The sequence below is a fragment of the Mandrillus leucophaeus genome, unplaced genomic scaffold (assembly GCF_000951045.1).
Source record: "Mandrillus leucophaeus isolate KB7577 unplaced genomic scaffold, Mleu.le_1.0 Scaffold421, whole genome shotgun sequence".
Taxonomy (NCBI): domain Eukaryota; kingdom Metazoa; phylum Chordata; class Mammalia; order Primates; family Cercopithecidae; genus Mandrillus; species Mandrillus leucophaeus.
This window is the reverse complement of record NW_012104488.1, coordinates 2,834,751-2,861,201: the sequence shown is the minus strand read 5'-3', so window position 1 is coordinate 2,861,201 and position 26,451 is coordinate 2,834,751. Positions and strand designations below refer to the sequence as shown.

The 26,451-nt window shown below is 41.0% G+C and overlaps 1 protein-coding gene across 3 annotated transcripts in view; it reads right to left on the bottom strand.

The window, feature by feature from the left end:
- CCDC169 (coiled-coil domain containing 169) overlaps positions 1-26,451 on the bottom strand; it is a 72,984-nt gene that overhangs the window by 10,861 nt on the left and 35,672 nt on the right. For all 3 annotated transcript variants that reach the window (XM_011993003.1, XM_011993004.1, XM_011993005.1), the window contains 3 exons: positions 11,532-11,630; positions 11,275-11,328; positions 6,874-6,950 (listed from right to left, as the gene is read on the bottom strand). In XM_011993003.1, coding sequence (XP_011848393.1) covers positions 6,874-6,950; positions 11,275-11,328; positions 11,532-11,630 — 230 coding nt within the window. The remainder of the gene's footprint in view (positions 1-6,873; positions 6,951-11,274; positions 11,329-11,531; positions 11,631-26,451) is intronic.

The window sequence follows — 26,451 nt, the reverse complement described above, 5'->3', positions numbered from 1 at the left end:
ATATATATATATATATATATAATTTTTATCCATCCCATTACTGATGGACATTTAGGCTGTATTCAGTTTTGAACTGTCAAGAATAAAGTGCTATGAACATTCTTGTTCTTTTGGTGTAAATGTATGCACCATTCTATTTGATATATTACTGGAATTGTTGGGTTATAGAGAAGGTGTATGATCAGTTAAATATAGAAAGTAATGCTAAAATGTATTTGATATGGTTTGACCCTGAGTCCCCAACCCAAATCTCATGTTGAATTGTAATCCCTGGTGCTGGGGAAGTGACCTGGGGGGAGATAATTGAATCCTGGGGGCAGATCTCCCCCTTAGTGTTCTTGTGATAGTGGGTTCTCATGAAATCTGGTTTTTTGAAAATGTGTAGCACTTCTCCATTCACTCTCTCTTCTGCTCTGCCATGTGAAGAAGGCGCTTGCTTCCCCTTCGCCCTTCTACCATGGTTGTAAGTTTCCTGAGGCCTCCCCAACTATGTTTCCTACACAGCCTGTGGGACTGTGATTCAATTAAATGTCTTTTCTTCATAAATTACCCAGTCTCAGGTAGTTCTTTATAGCAGTGTGAAAACAAACTAATAGAGTATTCCAAAGTGGTTGTATAAATTTATACTCCTACTAGCAGTGTATGAGAATCCCCTATTCCTCCACATCCTTGATAACACTTGAAATCATCCATCTTCAAAATTTGTGGTTATATCTTGTAATTTTAATTTGCATTCTGCTGATGAGTAATGATGCTGAGTCTCTCTTCACATGTCCTTTGGTCATCTGGATATCCCATTCTGTGAGGTGCGTAATACCATAACTTCCTTTAAAGACCCAAATTTGAGTCATCAACAAAAGGAGGATACTAACTTCCAGAGTTAAGCCAGTAAGAAAAACAATATTTTGAGGTAGTACCAATTATCTAATGATCCACTAATTTGGATGATTATAGAGGTATTTCTATGTTTCTATTAGATGAATGATTTGCATTGTTTATAGTTTCAGAGAGTGAAGGTTTTTTTTTCCATTTGACCATTCATTTAGTCATAAATTCATTCAAAAATTATTAAACACCAATTTATGCCAGGCACTGTATTCAACATTAAGTTTCATCAGAGGTGGAAGTGATTGATCTGGGATCAAGCACAAGCAGTGCTGGAGGGCACAAACCAGCTGAATGGGCAGGTATCCCAGACCATGTCATCCACCTCAATGCCCCAGCGCCTTAAGCTCTGTTCAGACCTGTGGTGTGGAGGGCCTCACAGACAAGCCGATCATCAGCCTGATTCACCACTGCTGCTACATAAGAGGGTGGGGAGGAATGAGTTTGGCACCCAGGTGATCTACTTGGTTGTCCTTTGGTAGTAACTTGTCCAATTTTGACAGTAAGTGGACAAGTATCTTAGCCATGACCTGGAAAGGACATGATAAACAGAAGCTCAGATTCTCCAGGGATAAGAGTCTGGGTCATCCTGCCAGAGGAATAAAAGGCCCACACTTGAGTCATGGATAAATCAGCTTGGTACATGGGGCTGCGGCTGCGCAATAGCCCTACTCTCTCTGCCCAAACCTGGTTCCTAGCCTTCCCCCACAGGTGTTGATCCTAAGAATGCTCACTAATAAACTTCCTGGCCAGGTGCAGTGGCTCATGCTTGTAATCTCAGCACTTTGGGAGGCTGAGGCGGGAGTATCTTTTGAGGTCAGAAGTTCGAGACAAGCCTGACCAACATGGTGAAACTCTATCTCTACTAAAAATACAAAAATTAGCCAGGAATGGTGGCACACACCTGTAATCTCAGCTGTTTGGGAGGCTGAGGCAGAATAATAATTTGAATCCAGGAGGCACAGGCTGCAATGAGCAGAGATTGCACCACTGCACTCCAACCTGGGTTACGAAGACTCCATCTTATAATAAATACATAAATAAATACATAAGGCCAGGCACGGTGGCTCACACCTATAATCCCAGCACCTTGGGAGGCAAAGGTGAGTGGATCACCTGAGGTCAGGAGTTCGAGACCAGCCTGACCAACATGGAGAAATCCCGTCTCTACTAAAAACACAAAATTAGCTGGGCATGGTGGCATGTGTCTGTAATCCCAGCTACTCGGGAGGTTGAGGAAAGAGAATCACTGGAACCTGGGAGGCGGAGGTTGCAGTGAGCCAAGATCGTGCCATTGCACTCTAGCCTGGCAACAAGAGCTAAACTCCATCTCAATAAATAAATAAATAAATAAAATAAACTTCCTACCTGCTGATTCCTGTTTCAGAGTCTACTCCCTGAGAGATCCGACTCCCAGCAATATTCAATGGAAAACCAAACTGCCCTCAAAGACCTATATTCTGGTGACATATATGTGTGTATGTGCTAATATATGATTAGAATAAAGAAGTTTAACTTTCATTTTTGAAATATTTCCCTCTTCACTATTTAAGCAAATTTGAATAACAGAGGTAATATATTTTTAGAACAGATTTGAATTGGAAAATAAATCTGAACTTCAAGATATTAATAAAAATATTTAGGGTGGTTGTGCAGAAAAGTCAACAGAGCAGGCTTGAGACTACTGTCTTTGGAAAAGCTTGCTTGCGAGGTTGGCCCTTGGCTGGTATCTGGAAACTTACTGGTAAACAGTTCCCTACACTGATATAAACCTTTTCCCAAATGAAAAGAATGATTCACTATGCCTATGCTGTCTGTACAAACAATGTGGTTTATACTGAACACCTGCTTTCCTTCCGGGAGTCTGGAATTTTGGTGCACGCCAGGCAGACGAAGCCTATGTGATCTGCTGCCAGTAGAAACATTAGGTGCTAAGTAGCTAATGAGCTTCTCTGGTAGATAAAACTTCAAGTACTGTCATACTTGTTGTTGTAATTTTTTGCTGGAGGAATTATGTACGTCTTATGTGGTCCTAACTTGGAGAAAACTTTTGGAAGCTTGAGCCTAATTTTCTGAGAATTCATCCCATGAGCTTTATCCCTTTGTTGATTTTGCTTTGTTTTCCTTAGCTAAGGAAGGAAGAAAGGAAGGAAGGAAGGAAGGAAGGAAGGAAGGAAGGAAGGAAGGAAGGAAGGAAGGAAGGAAGGAAGGAAAGAAGGAAGGAAGGAAGGAAGGAAGGAAAGAAATATATATTAGCCATAAGTACAAATATATGCCAATCCTTATGAATTCTTTTAGCGCATCATTGAATGTGGGAGTGGTCTTGGGGACTCTGACAGTATATGAATTCTTCTAGTGAACCATTGAATATGGATGGGAGTGGTCTTGGGGACTCGGACACAGTGGTTATTGGACAAAATGTTGCTACCTCATTAATCTCCACCAAGGAAATTTGCTATACTTGAGTGGCTCTTACCTTGACCTATATTTAAAAAGGATTCTGACTTATAGCTGATTCACATCTTGGCTTAATTTTTTATAGTGTTAAGTTACATATTAATGTTTTCCCCCACATAGGATAAAGTTACTCAGACAAGGATTACCTGAGTAATTCTTCTGTATTTAGGACCAGGGAAAATTGCGTGTAGATATAACCTTCTAAACTCACAAAACATTTTCCTGGTTTTTTTTTCTTAAGAGACAGTGTCTTGCTCTGTCAACCAGGCTGGATTGCAGTGGTGCAATCGTGGCTCACTGCAGCCTTGAACTCCTGGGCTCAGGTGATCCTCCTGTCTCAGCCTCCCAAGCAGCTGGGACTATAGTGCACACCATCACACCCAGTCAATTTTTCTAATTTTTTGTAGAGACAGAGTCTTGCAATGTTTCCCAAGTTGGTCTTGAACTTGAGGCCTCAAGCAATCCTCCCGCCTCAGCCTCCCAAAATGTTGTACGACAGGCATGAGCCACTGCACCAGGCCCTCTGTTCTTTATCTATCTTAAATTGGTTTTATTTACATAGGAAAACAGTTTAAACTGCACTGGCATCTACGTTTATTTTAGTGTCCACTCCAGTGAACATATTTCCTGACTAAAAAGGGTAGGGCTGATGCTGTAATTGTTTAGGCATGCCTTGTCTTATTATGCTTCACTTTATTGTGCTTCAAAGATACTGCATTTTCTTACAAATTGAAGATCTGTGGCAACCCTCTGTTCAGCAAGTCGATCAGCACCATTTTTCCAATAGCATATGTTCATTTCATACCTGTGTCATATTTTGGTAATTCTCACAATATTTCAAACTTTTAAATTATTACTATATCTGTTATGGTGATCAGTGATCTTTGATGTTACTACTGTAATTGTTTTGGGGAGCCATAAACCATGCCCATATAAAACAGCAAACTGTTTAATAAAGGTATGTATGTTCTGACTGCTCTACCAACCAGCCACTCCCGGGTCTCTCTCCCTCTCCTCAGGCTTCTCTATTCACTAAGACACAGCAATATTGAAATTAGGCCAATTAATAGCCCTACTATGGTGCTGAAGTAAAAGGAAGAGTTCCACATCTCTCACTTTAATTTGGCTAGAAATGATAAGCTTAGTCATTTAGTGAGGAAGGTATGTTGAAAGCTGAGATGGGCTGAAAGCTAGGCCTCTTGTGCCAAACAGTTAAGCCAAAGTGTAAACACAAAGGGGAGATTCTTAAAAGAAATTAAAAGCACCACGTTAGTGAACACACAAATGATAAGGAAGCAAAACAGCCTTTTGCTGACATGGAGAAAATGTGAGTGGTCTGGATAGAAGACCAAAGAAGCCACAATATTCTCTGAAGCCAAAATCTAATCAAGAGGAAGGCCCTAAATCCCTTCAACTCTATGAAGGCTGAGAGAAGTGAGACAGCTGCAGAAGAAAAGCTAGAAGCCAGCAGAGGATGGTTCATGAGGCTTAAGGAAAGAAGCTCCCTCCATAACATAAAAGTACCAAGTGAAGTAGCAAGTGTTGATGTCATACCTGTTGCTGCAATTTTTTGCTGGAGGAATTAAGTATGTCTTATGTGCTGCAGCAAGTTACCCAGAACTAGCTAAGATCATCGATGAAGGCAATTACACTAACCAACAGATTTTCAATGTACACAAAACAACCTTCTGTTGGAAAAGGATGCCAGCTGAGAAAAATGGGAAATTCCGGCCTTCTCCATTATTATCAAACCTCTGAAGATTCTGGAAATCCCCCTATCTCAGACCCACAGTCCATGTGACTTTAAAAATAAAATGTGGAGGAAACTGTGAAAACCATGTCACCTAGACATTCCTAGCTAGAGAGGAGAAGACAATGCCTGGCTTCGAAGCATCAAAAAAAACAGGTTGACTTGTCTAATGCAGCCGGTGACTTTATGTTGAAGCTAATGCTCATTTACCATTCTGAAAATCCTAGGAATTATGCTAAACCTAATATTCCTGTACTCTGTAAATGAAACAACAAAGCCCAGATGACAGCACAAGAGTTTAGAGTTTACAGCATGGTTTATTGAATATTTTAAGACCAGTGTTGAGACCTACTGCTTAGAAAATAAGATTCCTTTCAAAATATTATAACTCTTTGATAATGTACCTGGTTACATCCAAGAACTCTGTGGGAGATACACAAGAAGATAAATGCTGCTTAAATGCCTGTTAACATAACATCTATTCTGCTGCCCACTTATCAAGGAGTAATTTTAACTTTCAAGTCTTATTATTTAAGAAATACATTTCATAAGGTTATATCTGCCACAGATAGTGATTCCTCTGATGGGTCTGGGAGAAAACCCTCTGGAAAGGATTCATCATTCTAGATGCCACTAAGAACATTTGTTATTTATGGGAGGAGGTAGAAAAATGTCAACATTAAAAGAAGTTTGGAAGAAGTTGATTCCAGCCCTCACAGATGACTATGAAGGGTGCAAGACTTCAGTGGAGGAAGTAACGGTAGATGTTTTGGAAATAGCAAGAGAACTAGAATTTGAAGTAGAGCCTGAAGAGGTGACTGACTTGCTGCAATCTGACAATAAAATTTGAATGGATGAGGAGTTGCTTCTTACAAATGAGCAAAGAAAGTGGTCTCTTGAGATGAAATCTGCTCCTGGTAAAGATGCTGTGATGTCATTTTTGAAATGACAGCAAAGGATTTAGAATATTCTATGAACTTGGTCGATAAAGCAGCAGCAGACTTTGAAAGGATTATGCCAATTTTGAAAGAAGTTCTACTGTAGGTAAAACGCTATCAAACCACAACACAAATGACAGAGACATCATTCATAAAAGAGTCAATCGGTGCATCAAACTTCGTTGTTGCCCTCTTTTCAGAATTTGCCACAGGCACTTCAGCTTTCAGCAACCACCACTCTGATTCATCAGGAGCCATCAACATCAAGGCAAGACCCTCCACCAGCAAAGAGATTATAACTCACTGAAGGCTCAGATGATCAATAGCATTTTTCAGCATAGAATCTTTTAAAATTAAGATATTTACGTTGTTTTTAGACATAATGCTAATGCACACTTAATAGACTACAGTAATGGTATAATGGTATAAAAATAACTTTTATATATACTGAGAAACCCCAAAATTTGTATAACTCACTTCATTGTGATACTAGCTTCATTACAGTGGTCCGGAACCAAACCCATAATATCTCCAAGGTATGACTATGTTTATGTCATTGTTAATGGTGTAGTTTTAAGCTCTCCTAGGTACATATTATTTTAGTTTAAAAACTAATATATTATTGTGCTTGAGGACCAAAAATGTATCTGAGATCTAAAAAAAAATGTGTATAAATAGTGGAACAGATCACAACTTCTTTAAGTTCTCTTACCAACTGCAATTTTATATTGTTGCTATAAAACCTAGACGTTCTGCTTCCAAAATATAGTGGACACCTGTTTTGTCAGTGGCATTTATGTGCAAATGTAATTAATTAGAAAGAAAATATGTAGCTAGACTTACGTTTTCACTAGATTCTCTTGCATCCTAGGCAGTTGATCCATCTGTTGCCTTTTAGAAACTTGATGTAAACCAGAACCCTGAAATACAAAAATTTGAGTGTTTATCCTCTTAGTACATAATTGATTTCAGAAATAAGAGAGATAGTCAATTCTCAATTAACTCTCCCATAACCTGGTTTTTCTGCAGCATATGTAAGAGAAGCTTTTTGTGTGTGAGCTAAGATATTAGATCATTTGATATGAGTGACAGGTTTGGGTATATTGGAACAGAAAATAGAATTCATTCATTCCTTCAGCTAATGTTATGGAGCATCTACTATATGCTGCCACTACATTAGCACTTAGGTACAAAGACAAACGGGTCCTAGTTCTATTGGGGAAACAACAAAATAAATAGGTGACTATAATTAAGTGCCTTGATAGAGATGTGCACAGGTGCTTTGTAAGCATACAGGAGATGTAGTTAATTGAGGGTTTGGGGGGCTCCACATGGAAGAGCAGCCAATTAAGAACTAAGGAAAGGATATTCTAGGTAGAAGGAACAGTAAGGACCTCAGGTATAAAGCAGTAGATATATCCAGAAACTGCACATAGCATTTGGTCTAACGGCAGTCTAGGATATTAGCAGGGACAAGGTTGCAGAGACAGGTACAGCCAAGTTGGAGAGGACCCTATAGAGACCACACCACAGAGCTTTGCTGTGATCCTCTGGGTAATGCAAACTGAAGGTTTTTAACAGGAAACAACACTATTGTATCTGTATTTCAGAATGATAGGCAGCAGAGAAGAAAAATGGGTGCGGCAGAGTTAGTTAAGACTTTGGTCACTATGCTGTTGACATTATATCTAAAGTACTAAATTTAAACCTAAGTACTACATTTAAACCTAGGGAGCCACATTTTTAAATGAACAATAACAGAATTGTCCAAAAAGGCAGCTGAAATACCTGGGCAGTCTGGAACCTATGTTATGGGAATGGCTAATGTAACTTAATATTTTAGCTTAGAAAACAAAACAAAACAAAAAACTAAGGGAAGACTGAGAGGCATTTACAAATCTTTGAAAACCTATCTTGCAGGAAGAGTGTAGACTTGTTCTTATTCTTCAGAGGATGTAACTAAAACCAATGGATTTTAAGGAAGTTTCAGGAAAGGAGAATAAGAGGCATCATATGATATTTTAACAATTTTAACAATTAGAACTTCCCGATAATGAAACAGAAAAGCCTCAGATTCCTTATCTGTGAGCTAAAAGCATTATATTCCTCAACCTCTCACAGCCATTGCTAAAATTCTAGGTTTACGAGGATAGAAGCTAAAGCTTAAGTTTATTATGTGTTGCAAAAAGCTCTAATCAGTCTTTCTGCCTGACTTTAAGTAATGTAACGTACCTATGTATTAAAAAGCAATGTCCGTAGTGTTCTTACGTTGTGCATATCAGAAGACTCCCAAGAGGGGGAAACTCAGTTTCATTCAAAACAGTGAATCAAGAGTGAGACAAAGCCACAGAGAGGACAGCAGGAGAAGGATAAACAGCACACTCAGCAAATAGCTCTAGTTATCTACCAATGAATCAATTATTTATGTATTCAGCCTGGGAAGAACTGCAAATCATCCATTAACCTTTCCAATCACCATAGTATCCACATGGTTAGGACTGTCCTTCACTATAGAGATTAACAATTCACTCTAGAGTGAAAATCCTTATTAACATTTATACTGGGGACAGGATTAACATCTTCCTGGGAAGCTGTTAAAATAGGCTTTTATCGTATGTTCAGTGATCCTGTGGAGTCAGAGTAGGATTATTTCACATAAGTGAATTTTTCAGATAAACAAAGGTAAATGAATGCCTTGGGGACAAAAGACTTTACTTTTAACCTTAAAAGAATCCTTCAACAATGTTTTATATATCACCTTTTTCTTAATAACTTGGGCTTAATATTATGAACATAAATTTCTATTTTATGTTCAGTTCAGTAAAGAATTTTGCATATTTCCTTTTTGCCACTCTTTGTGAAAGGGAATAGAAAGCATGAGTCACCCTGCCTGACCTCAGGGAGGAACCTACGGCTGAGTGAAGCAAACAGATGTATCAGCAATAAGGGACCAGGAGGAAGGCTAAGGCAAGCAGAAATTCTGGTGTCCCTGTCACAGAGGGGCTCGGAAAATCAGAAAAGAAACATAGGAAAGTGATATTCACCATTTACTGGAATTTAAAACCTACTATGTGCCAGAAACTTCACCCAGCACTGCACATATATTATTTCTCTACATACTCACAAAACCCCTGCAAGATACTGATACTTTCTTTTCACAGGTGAGGAGGGAAATTAAGGCCCAGAAAGGTCACATAATAGCAAGTGCAGAGCTGGGATTCAGATTCAGATTTGCAATCCCACTACAGTCTGGTCTTTTCATCACGTCATGGCCCCATAAAGAGGTAGCGTTTGTGCTAGACCTTGAAGGAAGTGGAATTGGCATGTATGAGAAGGAGCACATTCCAAGCACATAGTCTGAGGAAAGGCATAAGGGTGCCTGTGTTCTAGGAGGAATCAATGCATCCAGCCCAGTATCAAGGACCATGAAGTTTAAGCTAATTATCCATTTTATAGACAAGAGACTGCAAGAGCTGATCCTATCTTGTCTCAGTTTCTTCTTGTTTACCTTAGTCAACACCGCAACACTTCCCTTTACCCATGATAGACCTTTCTCAAAATTTTCTAAATATCCCCCTATTGGCTCTAATCCCCAAACCTAATGCTCTTCCTCTCAATCCTTTCATTAATCCCTCTAGATATTCGGGATCAGTGACTAGCAGATTATTCTTCATGCTACTCCCATCCTCAATATCCTCTACCTCCTTGTCAGACCTAGTTGTGTCTTCAGGACTCCAACCCTCTTTTCGGCTCTTTTTCCCTTGATCGTCACTGTTGAACTTCACAGCTATATCCTAGACTATTTTTTTTCTTTTCCCACCGTATATTCTTCCCAATGCATTTCATTCATTCAATGACTTCATTTTTTTTTTTTTTTTTTTTTTGAGACAGAGTCTCGCTCTGTCGCCCAGGCTGGAGTGCAGTGGTGCGATCTCGGCTCACTATAAGCTCCGCCTCCCGGGTTTACGCCATTCTCCTGCCTCAGCCTCCGGAGTAGCTGGGACTACAGGCGCCCACCACCATGCGCGGCTAATTTTTTGTATTTTCGGTAGAGATGGGGTTTCACCGTGTTAGCCAGGATGGTCTTGATCTCCTGACCTCGTGATCCACCTGCCTCGCCCTCCCAAAGTGCTGTGATTACAGGCGTGAGCCACCATGCCTGGCCTACTTCACTTTTTATATGTTAACAATTTTCAAATCTTTATTTGTTTCCTGAGAGTCATATATCCAACTGCTCTTTGGACACTTCCATTTGGATAATACACACTGAAAACTGAGTTTACATCCTAATCTTAAAACATTACCAAAATAAGATTAATACTGATTACATATTTAAATGTCAGATATTATGCTATACAAATACTAAAAGATGTGGTGAATGCTGTGAAACATTGAGATGGTCTTTTTAACTATAACATTAGAAATCATAAATAAAAGATAGCTCTGACAAGGTCAAAACAAAAACTCTACAATACCAACAATATCATAAATAAAACTGAAAGGCAAATGAATAGCTTGAAAATAGATGCAACATCTTTCATAACTTACTGATCACCTCCCTGTCCTGTATTTATAAGTACGCACTTCTACCAACAGCAATTCTGATCTCTCAGACCTTACCATGCATTATTATAAAGTGAAGTGCCTTGAATTTCATGATAGTACAGAGATAGCAGCTACCAGTTGGAATTCTAGTGATTAGGGATGAAACTAAAAGGATAATTAAGGAAGCAAATATGAAAAATAATCTCTTAATTTGGAAAACAGTTATGTCCTTTTTACTTTTTTTTTTTTTTTTGAGATTGAGTCTTGCTCTGTCATCCAGGCTGGAGTGCAGTGGTGTGATCTCGGCTCACTGCAACCTCCGCCTCTCAGGTTCAAGCTATTCTCCTGCCTCACCTCCAAGTAGCTGGGACTACAGGTGCTCACCACCAGGCCCAGCTAATTTTTGGCATTTCTTGTAGAGACAGGGTTTCACTATGTTGGTCAGGCTGGTCTCAAACGCCTGACCTCGTGATCCGACCGCCTCGGCTTCCCAAAGTGCTGGGATTAGAGGCTTGAGCCACCACACCCAGCCCTTTTTATCTTTTATACAAGTTGTGTATTTTCTTGTCTACCCTCCATATTTAGAAACTTAATTCCAACATCTGCTTCTCTCCCAAACCAAAACAAAACCTAGAAAAGTGAAAAATGTAATTTATAGTAAGAAGAAACACTTAGAATTTGGAAATAAAAAAGAGTTACCTGAGACATTTCAGCTAGGTATGTACGGCGTTCATTGCTGATCTTCTGGTAAGCCTATGTGAAGATACAAAAGTAAAGGGTCCAGCATATGAGAAGATTAGCAATACTAGCAAGACTAAGTTAAGGTGTATGTCTCTATAGTATAGGAAATAGTTTTGTAAGCATTTTGTGATAATTATAGAGTAGGTTTGTAGATAACATTAGAAATAATGGCAGTTTCAAAGGAATTGCTAAGTATATATAGAGTAAAAACGAACCTTTGATTCTTGTTCCAGTTTAAGTGCATAGTATTTCACTTGACTTTCAAGAGTCCTCTTTTCTTTTTCTAGCTGTTTAAGTAATGTGTTTAAGGATTCCTGAAAATGTAAATAGTAAAATTTTATATGTATTCATGTTCTAAACAAAATAAGAAATGACCATCAATGTATTCACTAGCAAATGCCTTGTATACCTAACATTCTGTGATTTCATAATTCTATGATGTGTACTTTTTTTTTTTTTTTCCAGACAGAGTCTCACTCTTGTCACCCAGGCTGGAGTGCAATGGCGTGATCTTGGCTCACTGCAACCTCTGCCTCCCAGGTTCAAGCAATTCTCTTGCCTTAGGCTCCCAAGTAGCTGGGATTACAGGCACCTGCCACCATGCCAGGCTAACTTTTTGTATTTTCAGTAGAGACATGGTTTCACCATGTTGGCCAGGCTGGTCTCGAACTCCTGACCTCAGCCTGGTCAGGCAGGTGATCCACCTGCCTCAGCCTCCCAAAGTGCTGGGATTACAGGCGTGAGCCACTGCACCAAGCTGATGTGTACTTTTTAAGTAATGGCAATACTCACAATATTTATTGAACCCTAACAATATGTCATGTGTTGTACTAAGTGCTTTTCTTTTTTTCATAGTAAGCTATCTTTATTTGAAAAACGGTATTGTACAAACCTAACACTGTCTATCAAACTTCAATAAGGGCAATTTCAGCATCAACTAATGAATAGTAGCTCAACTAACAAGAGACCAATCAAAAGCGCTTTCAGAGGAGCAGCACTGGCTGATGTTCTGCTGGGGCTGTGGGCATTCAGAACCCGGCTACAGGGAAAACAGAACCAAACCCGCTGGTGCTTTGGACCCAAGCCCTCACATCGTGACCTGCCTCCCTCCTGGGAGCCCTGGCACTTCCAGGTTCCTTTGGCACTTCCTGGCCCCTGTGGGGGCAGGAACTTGGCCTCACAGTCAGCTGGCTTCTGCCTGTTGTGGTCATTTTTTTTTTTTCCAGAGTGCCCAGAGTGCTCTCTCAGTGGACATGGCAGTCGCCCAGCTTTCCTGAGGTGTTTTCTCATGGAAGAGGGTCTTGTTCTGAAAACTGGAAGTGTCTTTCTTCAATTCTTGGGCCAGTTCTTGGAACAACTTGTAGCAGTGTGATATACGCAGTTCAAGTTTTCAGGTGCCTCGTGGAGTCTCTGGTCGGGGTCCAGGCAGTAGGCGTCCTCCTCCATGGACTGCTGCTGAGGCCCCAGCATGTGTTCTCCATGCAGTTCAGATAGAGTGGGGAGGGTCTGAGGCCCCATCATGTGTTCTCCATGCAGTTCAGATAGAGTGGGGAGGGTCTGAGGCCCCATCACGTGTTCTCCATGCAGTTCAGATAGAGTGGGGAGGGTCAGCTCCAGCTTCAGGAACTCCCCCTCAGGCTGTGCCCCTGCACCCTGCAGAAAGGCCTGCTCCCTGGCGTGGTGGCTCACACCTGTAATCCCAGCACTTTGGGAGGCCGAGGCAGGTAGATCACTTGAGCTCAGAAGTTCGAGACCAGCCTGGCCAACATGGCGAAACCCTGTCTCTACTAAAAATACAAAAATTAGCTGGCATGGTGGCACATGCCTGTAATCCCAGCTACTCGGGAGGCTGAGGAAGGAGAATCACTTGAACCCAGGAGGCAGAGGTTGAAGTGAGCCAAGATCGTGCCACTGCATTCCAAGCTGGGTGGCAGAGCAAGACTCCATGAAAAAAATGGAAAGGCCTATTTGCCGATCAGACTTTGGACTTGTCCTGTGAATTCTTTCCTTCTTTGGATTTCTTCCCACAATTGCATTCTGCTTCTCCAACTACCCCTCAGGAAATAAGAAGGATGCACCTATGCTACCATTGTCATCCACAGTCTTCAGAGGAACTTGTGGCCGGGATGCTGGGGGACCCACTATGTCCTTCGCTGATCCCCATTCACTGCCAAGTCCCCGTCCTCCACATAGTCTCTTATCACCCTTGAGCAGATACAGGGCGCTCAGCACGGTGTGGGCCAGGGAGGTCAGTTGTCTCACTCCAGTATTCATGGGCTGTTTCATTCTTGCCTTGGTCTGCTCCGGCCTTTCCTTCTTCTCCTTCTTTGCCTGCAAGTGTTGCTTCCATCTTACAATTTCTTGGCTGGGCAGTTGTGCAGGTTGCTGATGGTCAGTGCTGTCATTCAGATCATCTGCAGTTTGTCCTTAAAGATCTCCAGCGTGCTGTGAAGTGTGAGGGATGTGATTTGCATCAGTCACTTGGGGAAGTTCAGGAGGCCTGTTTTTTCATGCTTTTCTCAGAAGCTCACTGTTTTAGTTTGTTCTCATGCTGCTATGAAGAAATACCCGACACTGGGTAATTTATAAAGAAAAGAGGTTTAGTTGACTCATGGTTCTGCATGGCTGGGGAGGCCTCAGGAAACTTACAATCATGGTGGAAGGCACCTCTTCACAAAACGGCAGGAGAGAGAATGAGACCAAGCAGGTGAAATGCCAGACACTTATAAAGCCATCAGATCTTGTAAGAACTCGCTATCATGAGAACAGCATGAGGGAAACAGCCCCCATCATCAATGACCTCCACCTGGTCTCACCCTTGACATTTGGAATTATTACAATTCAAGATGAGATTTGGGTGGGAACACAGAGCCAAACCATATCACTCAGTCATGTCCTGAAGGGAAGCCCTGCTCATTTCATTTAGAATCCCTCAAGCAGAGGTTTTGGAGCAGTCAAGGACTGACCTCCAGCATGGGTGATACGAGGCCCCCACTGGCCTGGGGTGCTGACCACATCTTGGCCCTGGCCTTTCTGTGGACCTCACCCTGGTCTGAACCCCTCTGGGCCGTCTCTTCCCTTCTTCTCACTGCATGTCATCTCCTGATCATAAACGCCACCACAGCAGCACATGTCCGATCACCCAGAGTGTCCATAGGTTCCCTGGCACTAGTCCTAGGCTGCACATCACTAATTACTACTGCCCACAGGTGGGCCAGCAGAAGCTGGGTGGGCATTGTGTGGCAGACAGAGGTGCTCTGTGGTTCCTGAGGGCTCTGCAGCTCTGCTTCCATTTGCCAGTGGCCTGTGGGCCAGAGCTTACCACTAGTGTTCTGTCTCTAACACAAACAAGGGCCTATCGACCAGGTAGACCACTCACTGAGCTGGGGGTAGGGGAGGCACCTGGTATTATAGAAAACTGTACTCTTGATTTTGCTGTACAAATAGAAAGTGACATTACTTACTCAATGCCTTGGAGGAGTGGAAAGAGCTCATGGCAGCCCCTAGCTCAGGCCACTTCAGGCCCCATCTAGCCCTACAGCACAGCTACAAGGTCAAAGCAGGGCTGTGTCATAGCCCTGTGTCCACACATAATCATCTCAGGGCAGTGTGGTGGCCACCCCTGGTGAGGCTCATTACCCTAATTTCAAGTTTCCTTCTGCTTCAGGGAAGCCTGGTCCTGCCTACAAAGAGTCTGTCTACCAGCTGGGCATGGTGGCTCATGCCTGTAATTCCAGCACTTTGGGAGGCTGAGGCAGGCAGATCACAAGGTCAAGAGATCGAGACCATCCTGGTCAACATGGTGAAACCTCCTCTCTACTAAAATTACAAAAATTAGCTGGGCGTGGTGGCGCACACCTGCAGTCCCAGCTACTTGAGAGGCTAAGGCAGGTGAATCACTTGAACCTGGGAGGTGGGGGTTGCAGTGAGTCAAGATGGCACCACTGTACTCCACCCTGGCAACAGAGCAAGACTCCATCTAAAAAAATAAAAATAAAAAAAAGAAAAACAATCTTTCTACCTTACTAGATGGAGCTCTTTGTAAAAGGGACTATGTTTTCTTCATCTCCATATCCCCAGTAGCTAGCCAGTGCCCAGTATACACTAAGGCTCAGTCAACGGCTTATTTTCTTATCTACTCTGACTTAGGACATGTCACTTCCCCTCTTGACCTCCATATTCAGACCTGTGAATGAGTAAGTGGGCAAAGGTCCCTCTAGCTTTAAAACCCCTCCAATATAGAGAGAACTCAGAAACCAGAACCAGAAGCTGAGGAACGGCGAATGGAGCATTTTCCCTGGTGTGATGGATGAGACTGTAGATCTGGTTACTAGGGTGATTTTTTTGCCACTTGAAAGTCCCTGCAGAATGTGACCCTAGTTTTCAAATCAGACTCTAGAATGATCTTCAGTGTTGGTGGTTTTGCTTTTGTTTTGAGACTGTTATTGACACAGCAGCTTCTGGAAATCTTTTTCATGGAGAGTATGGGGGCTTCTTTGGCCAAATTGGGTGGGTGCAGGCTCCATCAGCTCGGCAGCTGCTGTCTGGGCCACAGCCTGTCTGCTGAGTCCTGGTCCCCTACAGAGGTTTTTGTCAGAGGCATCTGAACAAGAGCAACTCCATCTTGAATACAGGCTGGGTAAAATAAGGCTGAGACCTACTGGGCTGCATTCCCAGGAGGTTAGACATTCTTAGTCACAGAATGAAATAGGCTGACACAAGGTAGAGGTCACAAAGACTTTGTCAATAAAAGGATGCAATAAAGAAATGGGGCAAAACCCACCAAAACTTGAGATGGCAACAAAAGTAACCTCTGGTTATCCTCACTGCTCATTATATGCTAATTATAATGTATTAGCATACTAAAAGACACTTCTATCAGCACCATGACAGTTTACAAATGCCATGGTAACATCAGCAAATTACCTGTATAGTCTTAAAACGGAAGGAACCCTCATTTCCAGGAATTGCCCACCCCTTTCCTGGAAAACTCATGAATAATCCACTCCTTTAGCATATAATCAAGAAATAAGCAAAAAAAAAAAAAAAAAAAATAGCCAGTCAGCACCCCTGGGGGCTGCTCTGCTGATGGAGTGGCCATTCTTTTATTCCTTTCTTAATAAACTTGCTTTCACTTTATTCTATGGATTTGCCTCTAATTCTTTCTTGTGCAAGATCCAAGAACCTTCTCTTGGAATCTGGATCGGGATTCCTTTCCGTTAAGTTTCTCCAGACATTACAGTGTGACTGGCCATGTCATCTGTCACAGGTGTGAAAACAATCAAAACCAAGAGCCTGAAGCTGCCGGATGAGTGCCTACCGAGGAATCCTGCTCCCTGCAGGCACATCTAAAATGTGTTCCTGTGCTCGGGCCCTGCTCTTTACAAGAAGGCAGGCTCCAGGGATTCCCAGGATCCCCCTCCCTCGGATACCACAGCCTATGTAGGTAGCAGGACTACAGTGGTGAAAGCCACCATGACAGTGAGGGCCAAGGGCAGGATGGTCGAATTAGAAGGCAGCGTCCTGCCCCTTGGCGATGAGCTGAGTCACTTGGTCCCTGTCTCCCCCTCAGAGCCACCATCTTGTCGTGGCTTCCCTCAGGAACATTATGAGCTCTCCCCCAGGAAGTGCTTCTTGGCTTCCCTTTGTTACCGGATGGGAAGTCTTGACTGCGAGTTGTCCAGGTTCTCGAGTTGTCCAGGTTCTTGGTATATTGAACAAAGACTTGAACAAAATGCTCAAATAAAGCAATGGATGCCAGCGACACAGATTTACTGAAGTGAAAGGACACTCCACAGAGTGAAGCGGACTCAAGCAAGTGGCTCAAGAGGTCTGAGTATAATGTTCCCTGGGGTTATTAACTAAAAGAACTTGATAATACCCTTTAGAGGTTTCCAACTGGTTACACCCTATGCAAATGAAGACAGCCCATGACCAACCCTGAAGTGAAGACTTGGCCCAAAAGTACGAATCAGAGGCTGAAGTAAAGACTTAGCTCGTGACCAATCAGAGGTTGAAGTTTTCCTTTAGGTTGAATTCCAAGAAGTCAGAGGCAGGTTGGCCTTAGACTCCCTGTCTCTAGACCCTATTCTCCTGCCTCATCTTCTCCAGACTCCCACCAGGTGGTGGCCTCTCTGGCCCTGCCAGGGACTGGGCGCAGGGAGGGGAGGGGGTGGCTGACAGGCCTGCCTGAGGCAGGTGGGCAGTTGGTGGCCTTCAGGCATGGCCTGCTCCAATGGAGATGCCTCCTCGCTTGGCCTGCCCAGCCCAGTCCACCTCCATGCCTCTGGGAGCCCTGGGCCTAAGTGCTTTTCATAGATTATTTCATTAAATCCTTATTACAGTTGAAATGGCTAATATATTTCTATTTGACTGTTGAGAAGATTGCAGCTGATAGAGATTACATAACTGGCTCAAAGACACACAGATAATAATGGTAGAGCTGGAATGGAACCCAGGTAAAATGACTCCAAAGGCCACAGAAGGTAAACAATTATTATATGCGTGTTCATTTTATTGTTACCATTGTAAAAAAAGAGGTACAGGCAAAGACATTTAAAGAGGATGTCCTATTGTTAACTGTATACTCTAAGTCAATTTTTATTTCCTGGTGAAAAACTAACTTAGAAATCTATAAAAACAGGATCAAACAGGCATCCAAATACAGGAAAAAGTTTATGGCACCTTTTCTATAAAAAGATGGAATGTAGTGAATTATCTTGATCCACATCAATAATACCATACATATACATAATTATAAATTGTTAGATAAATGTACAATTAAAATGTATAATTTTTATCTTCCAATCTGAGTTACACTAGTTTCCTGATATTAGTGAAATAAATGTAAGCAAACCCTTATGTAAAAAACTCCAGCTATTTGTGATGAGGGGTATCTAGGTTAAGGTCTTAGTTTCTAGAACTAGTCTACTCTGTAATATCCTCACAATTTTCCTGATTACCAACCTTTAGTGCCTATTCTACCACTCTACTTCTTTCACTTCTTTGGCTTGATAAATAATCTCCTTTTCCTGATCATATTATTTCTCTTTTTTGGTGTCAGTGCATCCCTCACAAACTCTAGAACTTTCTTTTCTGAATGCTACTTTTCATAAGAACCTCCTACCCCCATCTGTTTTAGCTTTTCAGAGAGGACTTAGAAGTGCACGGTTTCCTGGGTGTCACATATAGAAATGCAGAAAAGCTTTCAAGAATCTTATAATCCTTCTACCTGGCCAATATTCACTGAGGGCCGAAATCTGTACTGACTTGATGACTGGGGATGAGGAAATCTGGGAAAGAGGTATGTGGATGGTCCTATAAAAGTGGGAACAAAGGGTGAAATCTCTGTATTGCACAGTAATTTTCACCAGAGAGCACCCACTACGTAAGAGGCATTAAACCATATGGAACAAAGACTTAACCAGGAGATAGCATCTGGTTTCTGTTTTTGGTCACCCCAGTGGGTAGACAATGAGCTCATGATCAGTAACCACAGTGGCTGAGATGGCGACTTTGCGTTGGCTCAACATAATGGGCTCCTTCCCAGCAAGACTAATCTAGTACTGCTGCTGCTCAATGTCTAGCCTACCAACAAGAGACGACAACATAAGCCGCTGTTACTGTGCCATCCTTCCAGATCAATCAGCTGCTTGGTGGCAAGAGTTGATTATACAAGATGCCTTCCAACCTCAAAACAGCAACAATTCATCCTGACAAGTGTTCCTGATACAGTTTTACCTTTCCTACCACAGTGCCTCAGCCAGCAACATACTTTGGCAATCTATCAGTTCTGAGAAGGAAGTTTGTTTGTTTGTTTGTTTGACTCAAAAGGGCTCTGTTAGGCCAAAAAACAATCTTACCATCCTTTTCAGGTGGGACTGGCTGGACAGTCAACTGGCTGATATCTAAGCCTGGCAGCCTAGCATAATTAGTGGCTCAGAGCATATGAGTTGAAGGCAGAATGCTAGGCATAGAGCTAAATTTGTAGCAAAGAAAACCCACACTGCCACTGGAAGATAACTTGTGCCTGTTCTGTAGGAAAGCTGGATTCTTTATGATTAGACTTGCCTCCAGAGCCTGCCCTGTGATCACAGAACTGAACATCAGAAATACACCATTGGGAACTTGCTGTTGGAACTCACTGCAGAGCATTTGTGAGTTTAGGTAAATTCATCAGTTGATTTTAGCCCAATAGACCCAGGTGCCAATTTACTCTAAATTGACTTAGGTCTGGGTTGTTTAATCATCCCACACTTTTTAGTTTTCTCTTATATTCTGGGAAAACCATTAAGAGATGCCCCTGCTGAGAGACTTTCACATGCAGAAACTTTTTCAGGAAGTTCATATAGAGGAATAACTGTCTACCCCTCTAGTGCTGCCCAGAAATGCTCGGCCCCACCCAACTGGAATCTACCACCCAGAAATGACTTATGTTAACAATTAAACCTCCTCTGCCAACACTTCAGCACATAGTGTTCAGATTACCAAATACACAGTCCTTGGGGAGGTATGTGATCTCATCCTTAGACAAAAAGGAGATGAGTGGAAATAATTTTCTAAGGCCAGCCTGACCCACTGTCACATAATGCTATTGGAACTGTAACATCATGACTGTGCCAGCACCTGATGAATGATGAACACCTCCATTTCCTTCTGGGTGTGAAAGTATGTAATATATTGATTTACTGCTAGATGTAGTCTCCTACTGGCCCTGTCCTGCTAGTCTTGGACTTCTAACATGTGCCACAAAGATTAGTCCTAATACCTAAATAAATAAAAGTACTACTAGCTTTGAACTATACCTAGGAATTCAAGTCATGCTTCAAATATGCTTTTAATTGTGGCTCAAGCCTTCAGTCATGAAAACCTGAAGATTCCCTGCTCCAACTGAAAGGATAAAGGTGGCTGGAGGGGTGAAGATTGGTATATACTGGATAGCCCAACATAGATCTTTAAAGAACGATTTTTACCTAGGAAGTATGTTCTGGGCTCTGCTCTGTGCATAAAAGTGCCATCTAACTATAGGTCCAGAGCTAGTGGGCTTGGTTTCTTGAACTGTCTCTGTGCCCAGCTCTGGATCAGTGGTGGGGGTGAGTATCTCTTTTCTAAGAGATACTATGGTTGGCCAGTCTATGTAAGGTCTCCACCTCTAGACTAATGAGCTCTGGGGACATACAAAGCAGTGAAAACTCTTTTGATATAAACATATGATTGAAAGAAGGAGAAAATACAATTTGCAGAATGAGGGGAGTTCTGTCCTAGAAGAAGTCAGAGGGAATGCTGATCAAACCAAACCAAAATGCCCTCTACAAAGGAGATGTTAAAGCCCAGGGTTTGGCCATGGTATATGGGTTTCCGAAAAGGAGTGGGAGAGGGAGGGATTAATAGAATTAAGCAGTTCAAGGAATTGTGAGGCTATAGTATTTGTTGAATTTACAATCAAGTTCCCTAAAACATTGGTAGGAAAGTAGAGAAAAAAAGGGTTAGAGGTCAGAGCAATAATACACTCATTTGGTTTAAAATTTAATCCCCAACTGATAACTGATCATTTTCAGTAACTCCAATGAGTTCTCACATTCTTGCAAATTAAAGGGAAAAAATCTTCAAGTCAAATTCTCTCAATTATATTGGTCATGATCTAGGTCACTATATCTATTAAAAGAATCCTTCAAAGAAAAATGGAAGCAGTTGATTTAAATCTCCACAAAGCAAAACTGCAAGATATTTCAGAGCTCACACCTTCTGGAAATACAGCTACTTCTCTAAACACTTTATTCTCTCTTAGATACTTCTTAACAATTATTAGAATTTTAAAAATTATATTAAGAGAATAATTCGGTGAAACAGGGCAAGTTTCAGTCTCTCAAAATAATCCTAGTGATAAAACAAATCCCTGAGAAATGACACATCCTCACTATATATATTTGACTAACATCCCTGTTAAAACGTAATTGGGTGATATTTCTCAGGTAGGTATTATTCTTCTTCAAAAATTAATTACACACTAGTATCATGAATGGTTTCCAGTTCCCTTCCCCCAAATACAAATTTGCTCCGGAAGAAAATCAATAAAAGGCAAACATATGCAAGAAGCTAAACTGAGTCATTTTATAGAAAATTAAAGCCCTATGAAATAAACTGCTCAATATGAAGAGCTTTTGAAGGGATAATCAGGGGGTGAGGGAGGTAGTTCAAAATTCTGCTACATGGACGCTTGCTCCAAGAATTCCAAGTTTAGGCTACCATAGTAACGTAGATCAGTTACATAATTTGTTAAATATATTTATAGATGTAAAATGAATCCAACCCTTTTTAGTATAGTTTTAATGGAAAATGTATTCTAAGTTCTAAAAGAAGTTAGCTTACAAATAACTTTCTGGAACACAAATTATTTTTGCTTTAAAGATGACCTGAATTAGATGGGATTCAAAACTTTAGAAATTCATACCCAAAAAAAGTACATTCAAATAGCAGTGAAAATTACAGGCAATATGTTATTAAAAGCCAAAATGTGAAACATAGACAATAAATACTTCAGAAGTTTTTAAAAGAAGTTGATCAACATGGGCAACAGAGTCCTTAAAATGAGAAGGATTTCGATGGAAAAAGTGAAATGGAAGGAGCTATATATTGGTCACAGGCTTGAATCAGAAATGATTATTTAATGGTAGTGATAGAGCTGAAGCAAAACATTTGAGCAATAAATAAAAGACAAAGTAGGATACCTAGGGAAGGACCTGGATAAAGAAGGCTTAACATGTTAGGCTCAGGAGTCTAAGAACTGGGAGCTGTTCCAAGTTACTAAAGAAGAGACATGATGAAAACATGGACTTAGGAATATTAGTCAAGTGGCAGTCTCTATGACAGAGGATGTTTTCTGTTACTTTCAGGTGTGAATTTGCAATTCTAACTCTTGAGGCTTAAACATTTTTAATATACCTGTACTTCCTTTGTGACTTAGACTATATCTTACTGGTGTTCCCAACCTGACTAGTTTCCTTGTCTTGTAGCCTAATTTTACAATTCACCTATTTATTCAAAAACTGCCTATAAGCACCTCTTATGTGTCAGGCATTGTGCTAGGGATAGCACACTAAGAATTACAAACCTAGACCCTGTTCTCATGAAGCTAAGAATCTAATAGGGGATTCAGAATGTGGTCTATCTTGATGAATGTTACATGTGAGCTTGAGAAGAATCTGTGTTCTGGTGGTGTTGGATGGAATATTCAATAAATGTCAATTAGATCAAGTTGGTTGGTAGCACTGTTCAGGTCAACTGCCTGCTTATCAATCACTGACAGTGGGATGTTGAAGTCTCCAACTTTCACAATGGATTTGTCTATTTTCCCTCCAGTGATTAATCAAAGTTACCATTCAGGTGCACCTACCAGTTTACAATTCTAGCAGTTCTCATTTTAGGTGAACAGATCTCAATTGTGACTGTCCACTTTTGTCTGTTTATCCAGATTTCAGGGTAGGAGTTTGCCTTGCAAACACAGTTTTCCAATGGGTCCAAGAAAAGTCACTGATTTTCAGTTTGTTCACCGTTTTCTTGTTGTAATGACAAGATTGACAACTTTCAAGCTGTATATATGTTCTAGCTGAAACAAGGAGTCACATACTTTGATCCCCTTTTCTAACTGAAATGAAAAGAATGAATTCTCCAAATCAATGGCTGCATACCCTGTACCTGAAACCTTATTAATCTGCTCTGGCAGTGATATCACATCAGGCAAAGTAGCTGCAATTGAGGCTACTAATTTAAGTCTGTAGTGCCTACAGTTTTTCCCCAAGAGACATCCAGTTTCTGCAGCCATTAGGCTGGCAAATTAAAGACAGCTATGATAGGCACCAGTATATTTGCATCTTTTAAGTCTTTAATTATGGCACTAATCTCTACTGTCTTCCCTGGGATAAGACATGTTTTTGATTTACGATTTTGGTCTGGTGAAGGGAGCAGTTTCAGCAGTTTTTATTTGGTCTTTTCCCTACCATGATAGCTTTTACTTCAGAGATTAGGGACCCATAAGGGAGTAACTTTCAATTGTCAAGTATATCTATTTCAATTATGTACTTGGTGATGGAGATAATTATCACTGCAGGGGTAGGGGAGTCTGTGGGCACATTGAGCCCACTGTGATTTGGAATTTGGTCATAGATTTCCACTCTGGGAATCAATGTCAACTCGGACTCTGTGCTCAATCGTCCTTGAGAGCTAGTTATTTCCTTTTCCTCAGTGTACAGTCACCTGTGTAAATGGCCAGAGGTCCCTTTTGGGAGGACTATGGATATTGTCATAACATAAGCTTTGACTAGTATTGCAGGGCCCTTCTTAGGAATCCAGCCACTTCTTTGGTCAGTAGTTTCTGGTTCTGGAAATTGGTTCAGATCTGGGAAATGAGTAAAAGAATTATGCTTTCTGCTGGGCTGTCCTCAGCCTCCTGCTCCTATGTTTTTGCTTTTCTTTCTTTAACTAGAGATGCTGAACAGCACCATTCTTAGTTGGCTTGGCAGCCAAGGGAGGAGATGGGTGCAGCTCCTAAGGGGGAAACCAGTTGTCTTGTTGGGAAGAGGCCTCCACAGCATCTTCCAGCACAGTGGATACTCTTCTAGCCCTTATTAGGGAAGGGTGGGCCACCTCTGCACACCCGGAAGGTCCAGGTAGACTTGTAGAATCCAGATCCTCAGGGGCACCTATCCAGATGTCCTATCAGAGTTTTCAGGATCCCTGGTCATCCCTATCAGGGCCCTGCCCTTCACATAACAGACCTACCTGGGCTGAGCATTCAGATGCCTCTGGAGCTCTGCAACTCTCACGTTTAGGTCTTTAGCCTATTGTTTTACCCTGTCCACCCTTCCACTACTGGTATAGAGGGCCTCTTATGAGGCTACCACCAAGGCTTTCTGGTTTCACATACTTGTTAATAGTCCTCAGCCTCTCATTACCCTTATGTAGGCTGTCAATAAAACTTAGTAGCAAATGCCTGCATCATGGCTTCTTCCACAGTACTCCACTCCAACATTTTCCAAGGTCATCACCAGTGTAATCTTTATGAAATGAACTGCCACGTTGGGCCAGGATCTACTGTTGTCACATCTACCAATCAGAACAGATCCTCTTCCTGCTACACAGTGAGTGAGCCAGTTACAAATTACCTCCTATTTTCTCATATCACTATTCTTACTCCTAGTTTTAGATCTGGTCTTCTGAGAAGCAGACACTATGATGGGATTACATGTGAAAGGATCATGTTAGGAGACACACCCATGTAAAAGGAAATAGGGAGCAGGAAGAGGCCAGGAGAGCAGTCTGACAGTAATGTAAGTCTTAGTTCTAGTAAAGGACAGGGAGAGAAGGTTGGTTGAAAGCAGAAACGTCCTAGGCTGTAATGTAGTCTAGGAAAAGTTTGGCAAAGCCAACCAAGAGTGCTCACATCTGCAGCACATATACTAAAATTAGAATGATACAGAGAAGATTAGCATAGTCCCTGTGCAAGAATGACACACAAATTCATGAAGATTTCATATTTTTACAAGCTAGAAAAGATTAGAGTCCTATCTTCAACCTCCTTAAACAGAATAACTCTCAGCTAATAATTTTGTATCCAGCAAAACTAAGTTTCATAAATGAAGGAGAAAGAGTCATTTTCAGACAAACAAATGCTGAAGGAATTTTTCACTACCAAACCAGAACTATAAGAAATGCTAAAAGGAGTTCTAGACCTTGAAACAAAAGCCCAATATGTACCAAAACAGGACCTCTTGAAACCTTAAAACTCACAGGGCCTATAAAACAATAACACAATGAAAAAAAAACTATCTAGGTAACAATTAATATGATGAAGAGAAGAGTGCCTTGTATCTCAACATTAACACTGAATGTAAATGGTCTAAATGGTCTGCTTAAAAAATACAGAATGAATTAAAAAAATCACAAACCAAATATCTGCTGTCTTCAAGAGACTCATCTAACATGGAAGGATTCATATAAACTCAAGGTAAAAAGGTGCAAAAAGATATTCCATGCAAATAGAAACCAAAAGTGAGCAGCAGTAGCTATTCTTACATCAGACAAAACAGACTTCAAAGCAGTAACACATTAAAAAAAGCAAAGATGGTCAGTATATAATGACAAAAGGATCAATTAAACAAGAAGATATTTCAATTCTAAATTTATATGCACCTAACACTGGAGCTTCCAGATTTATAAAACATTTAAAAATGTTTAAATTTTAAAAATTACTACTAGATCTAAGAAATGACACAGCAATACAATAATGGTGGAAGACGCCACTGACAGCACTAGACAGATTTTTGAGACAGAAAGTCAACCAACGGTGAACTTAAATGACACTCCAGAACAAATGGACTTAACAGATATTTACAGAACATTCTTCTCATCAGCACATGGAACATTCTCCAAGACAGACCATATGATAAGCCACAGAATAAATCTCAATAAATTTTTAAAAATTGAAATCATATCAAGTATATTCTCAGACAACAGAGCAATAAAAGTAGAAATCAGCTCCAAAAAGAACCCTCAGAACTATACAAATACATGCAAATTAAATAATCTGCTTCTGAATGATATCTGGGTTAACAATGAAATAAAGATGGAAATTTAGAAATTCTTTGAATTGAATGATAATAATGACACAAGCTATCAAAACCTCTAGTATACAGCAAAAGCAGTGCTAAGTTTATAGCACTAAATGTCTCTATCAAAAAAGGTGAAAGAGCACAAATTGGCAACCTAATATCATACCTCAAGGAGCTAGAGAAACAACAACAAGCTAAACCCAAAGCTACAAGAAGAAAAAAAAATAAAAAGATCGGAGTAGAACTAAATGAAATTCAAACAAAAAAGCCCCAAACATCAATGATACCAAAATCTGGCTCTTTGAAAAAACAAACAAAATAGAACATTAGTTAGATTAACCAAGAAGAGAGAAGATCCAAATAAGCTCAATTAGAAATGATACTGGAAACATTACAAACAACACCATAGAAATAACAAAACATCATTCAAGCCAGGTATGGTGGCTCATGCCTGTAATCCCAGCACTTTGGGAGGCTGAGGCGGGCAGATCATTTGAGGTCAGGAGTTCGAGACCATCCTGGCCAACAT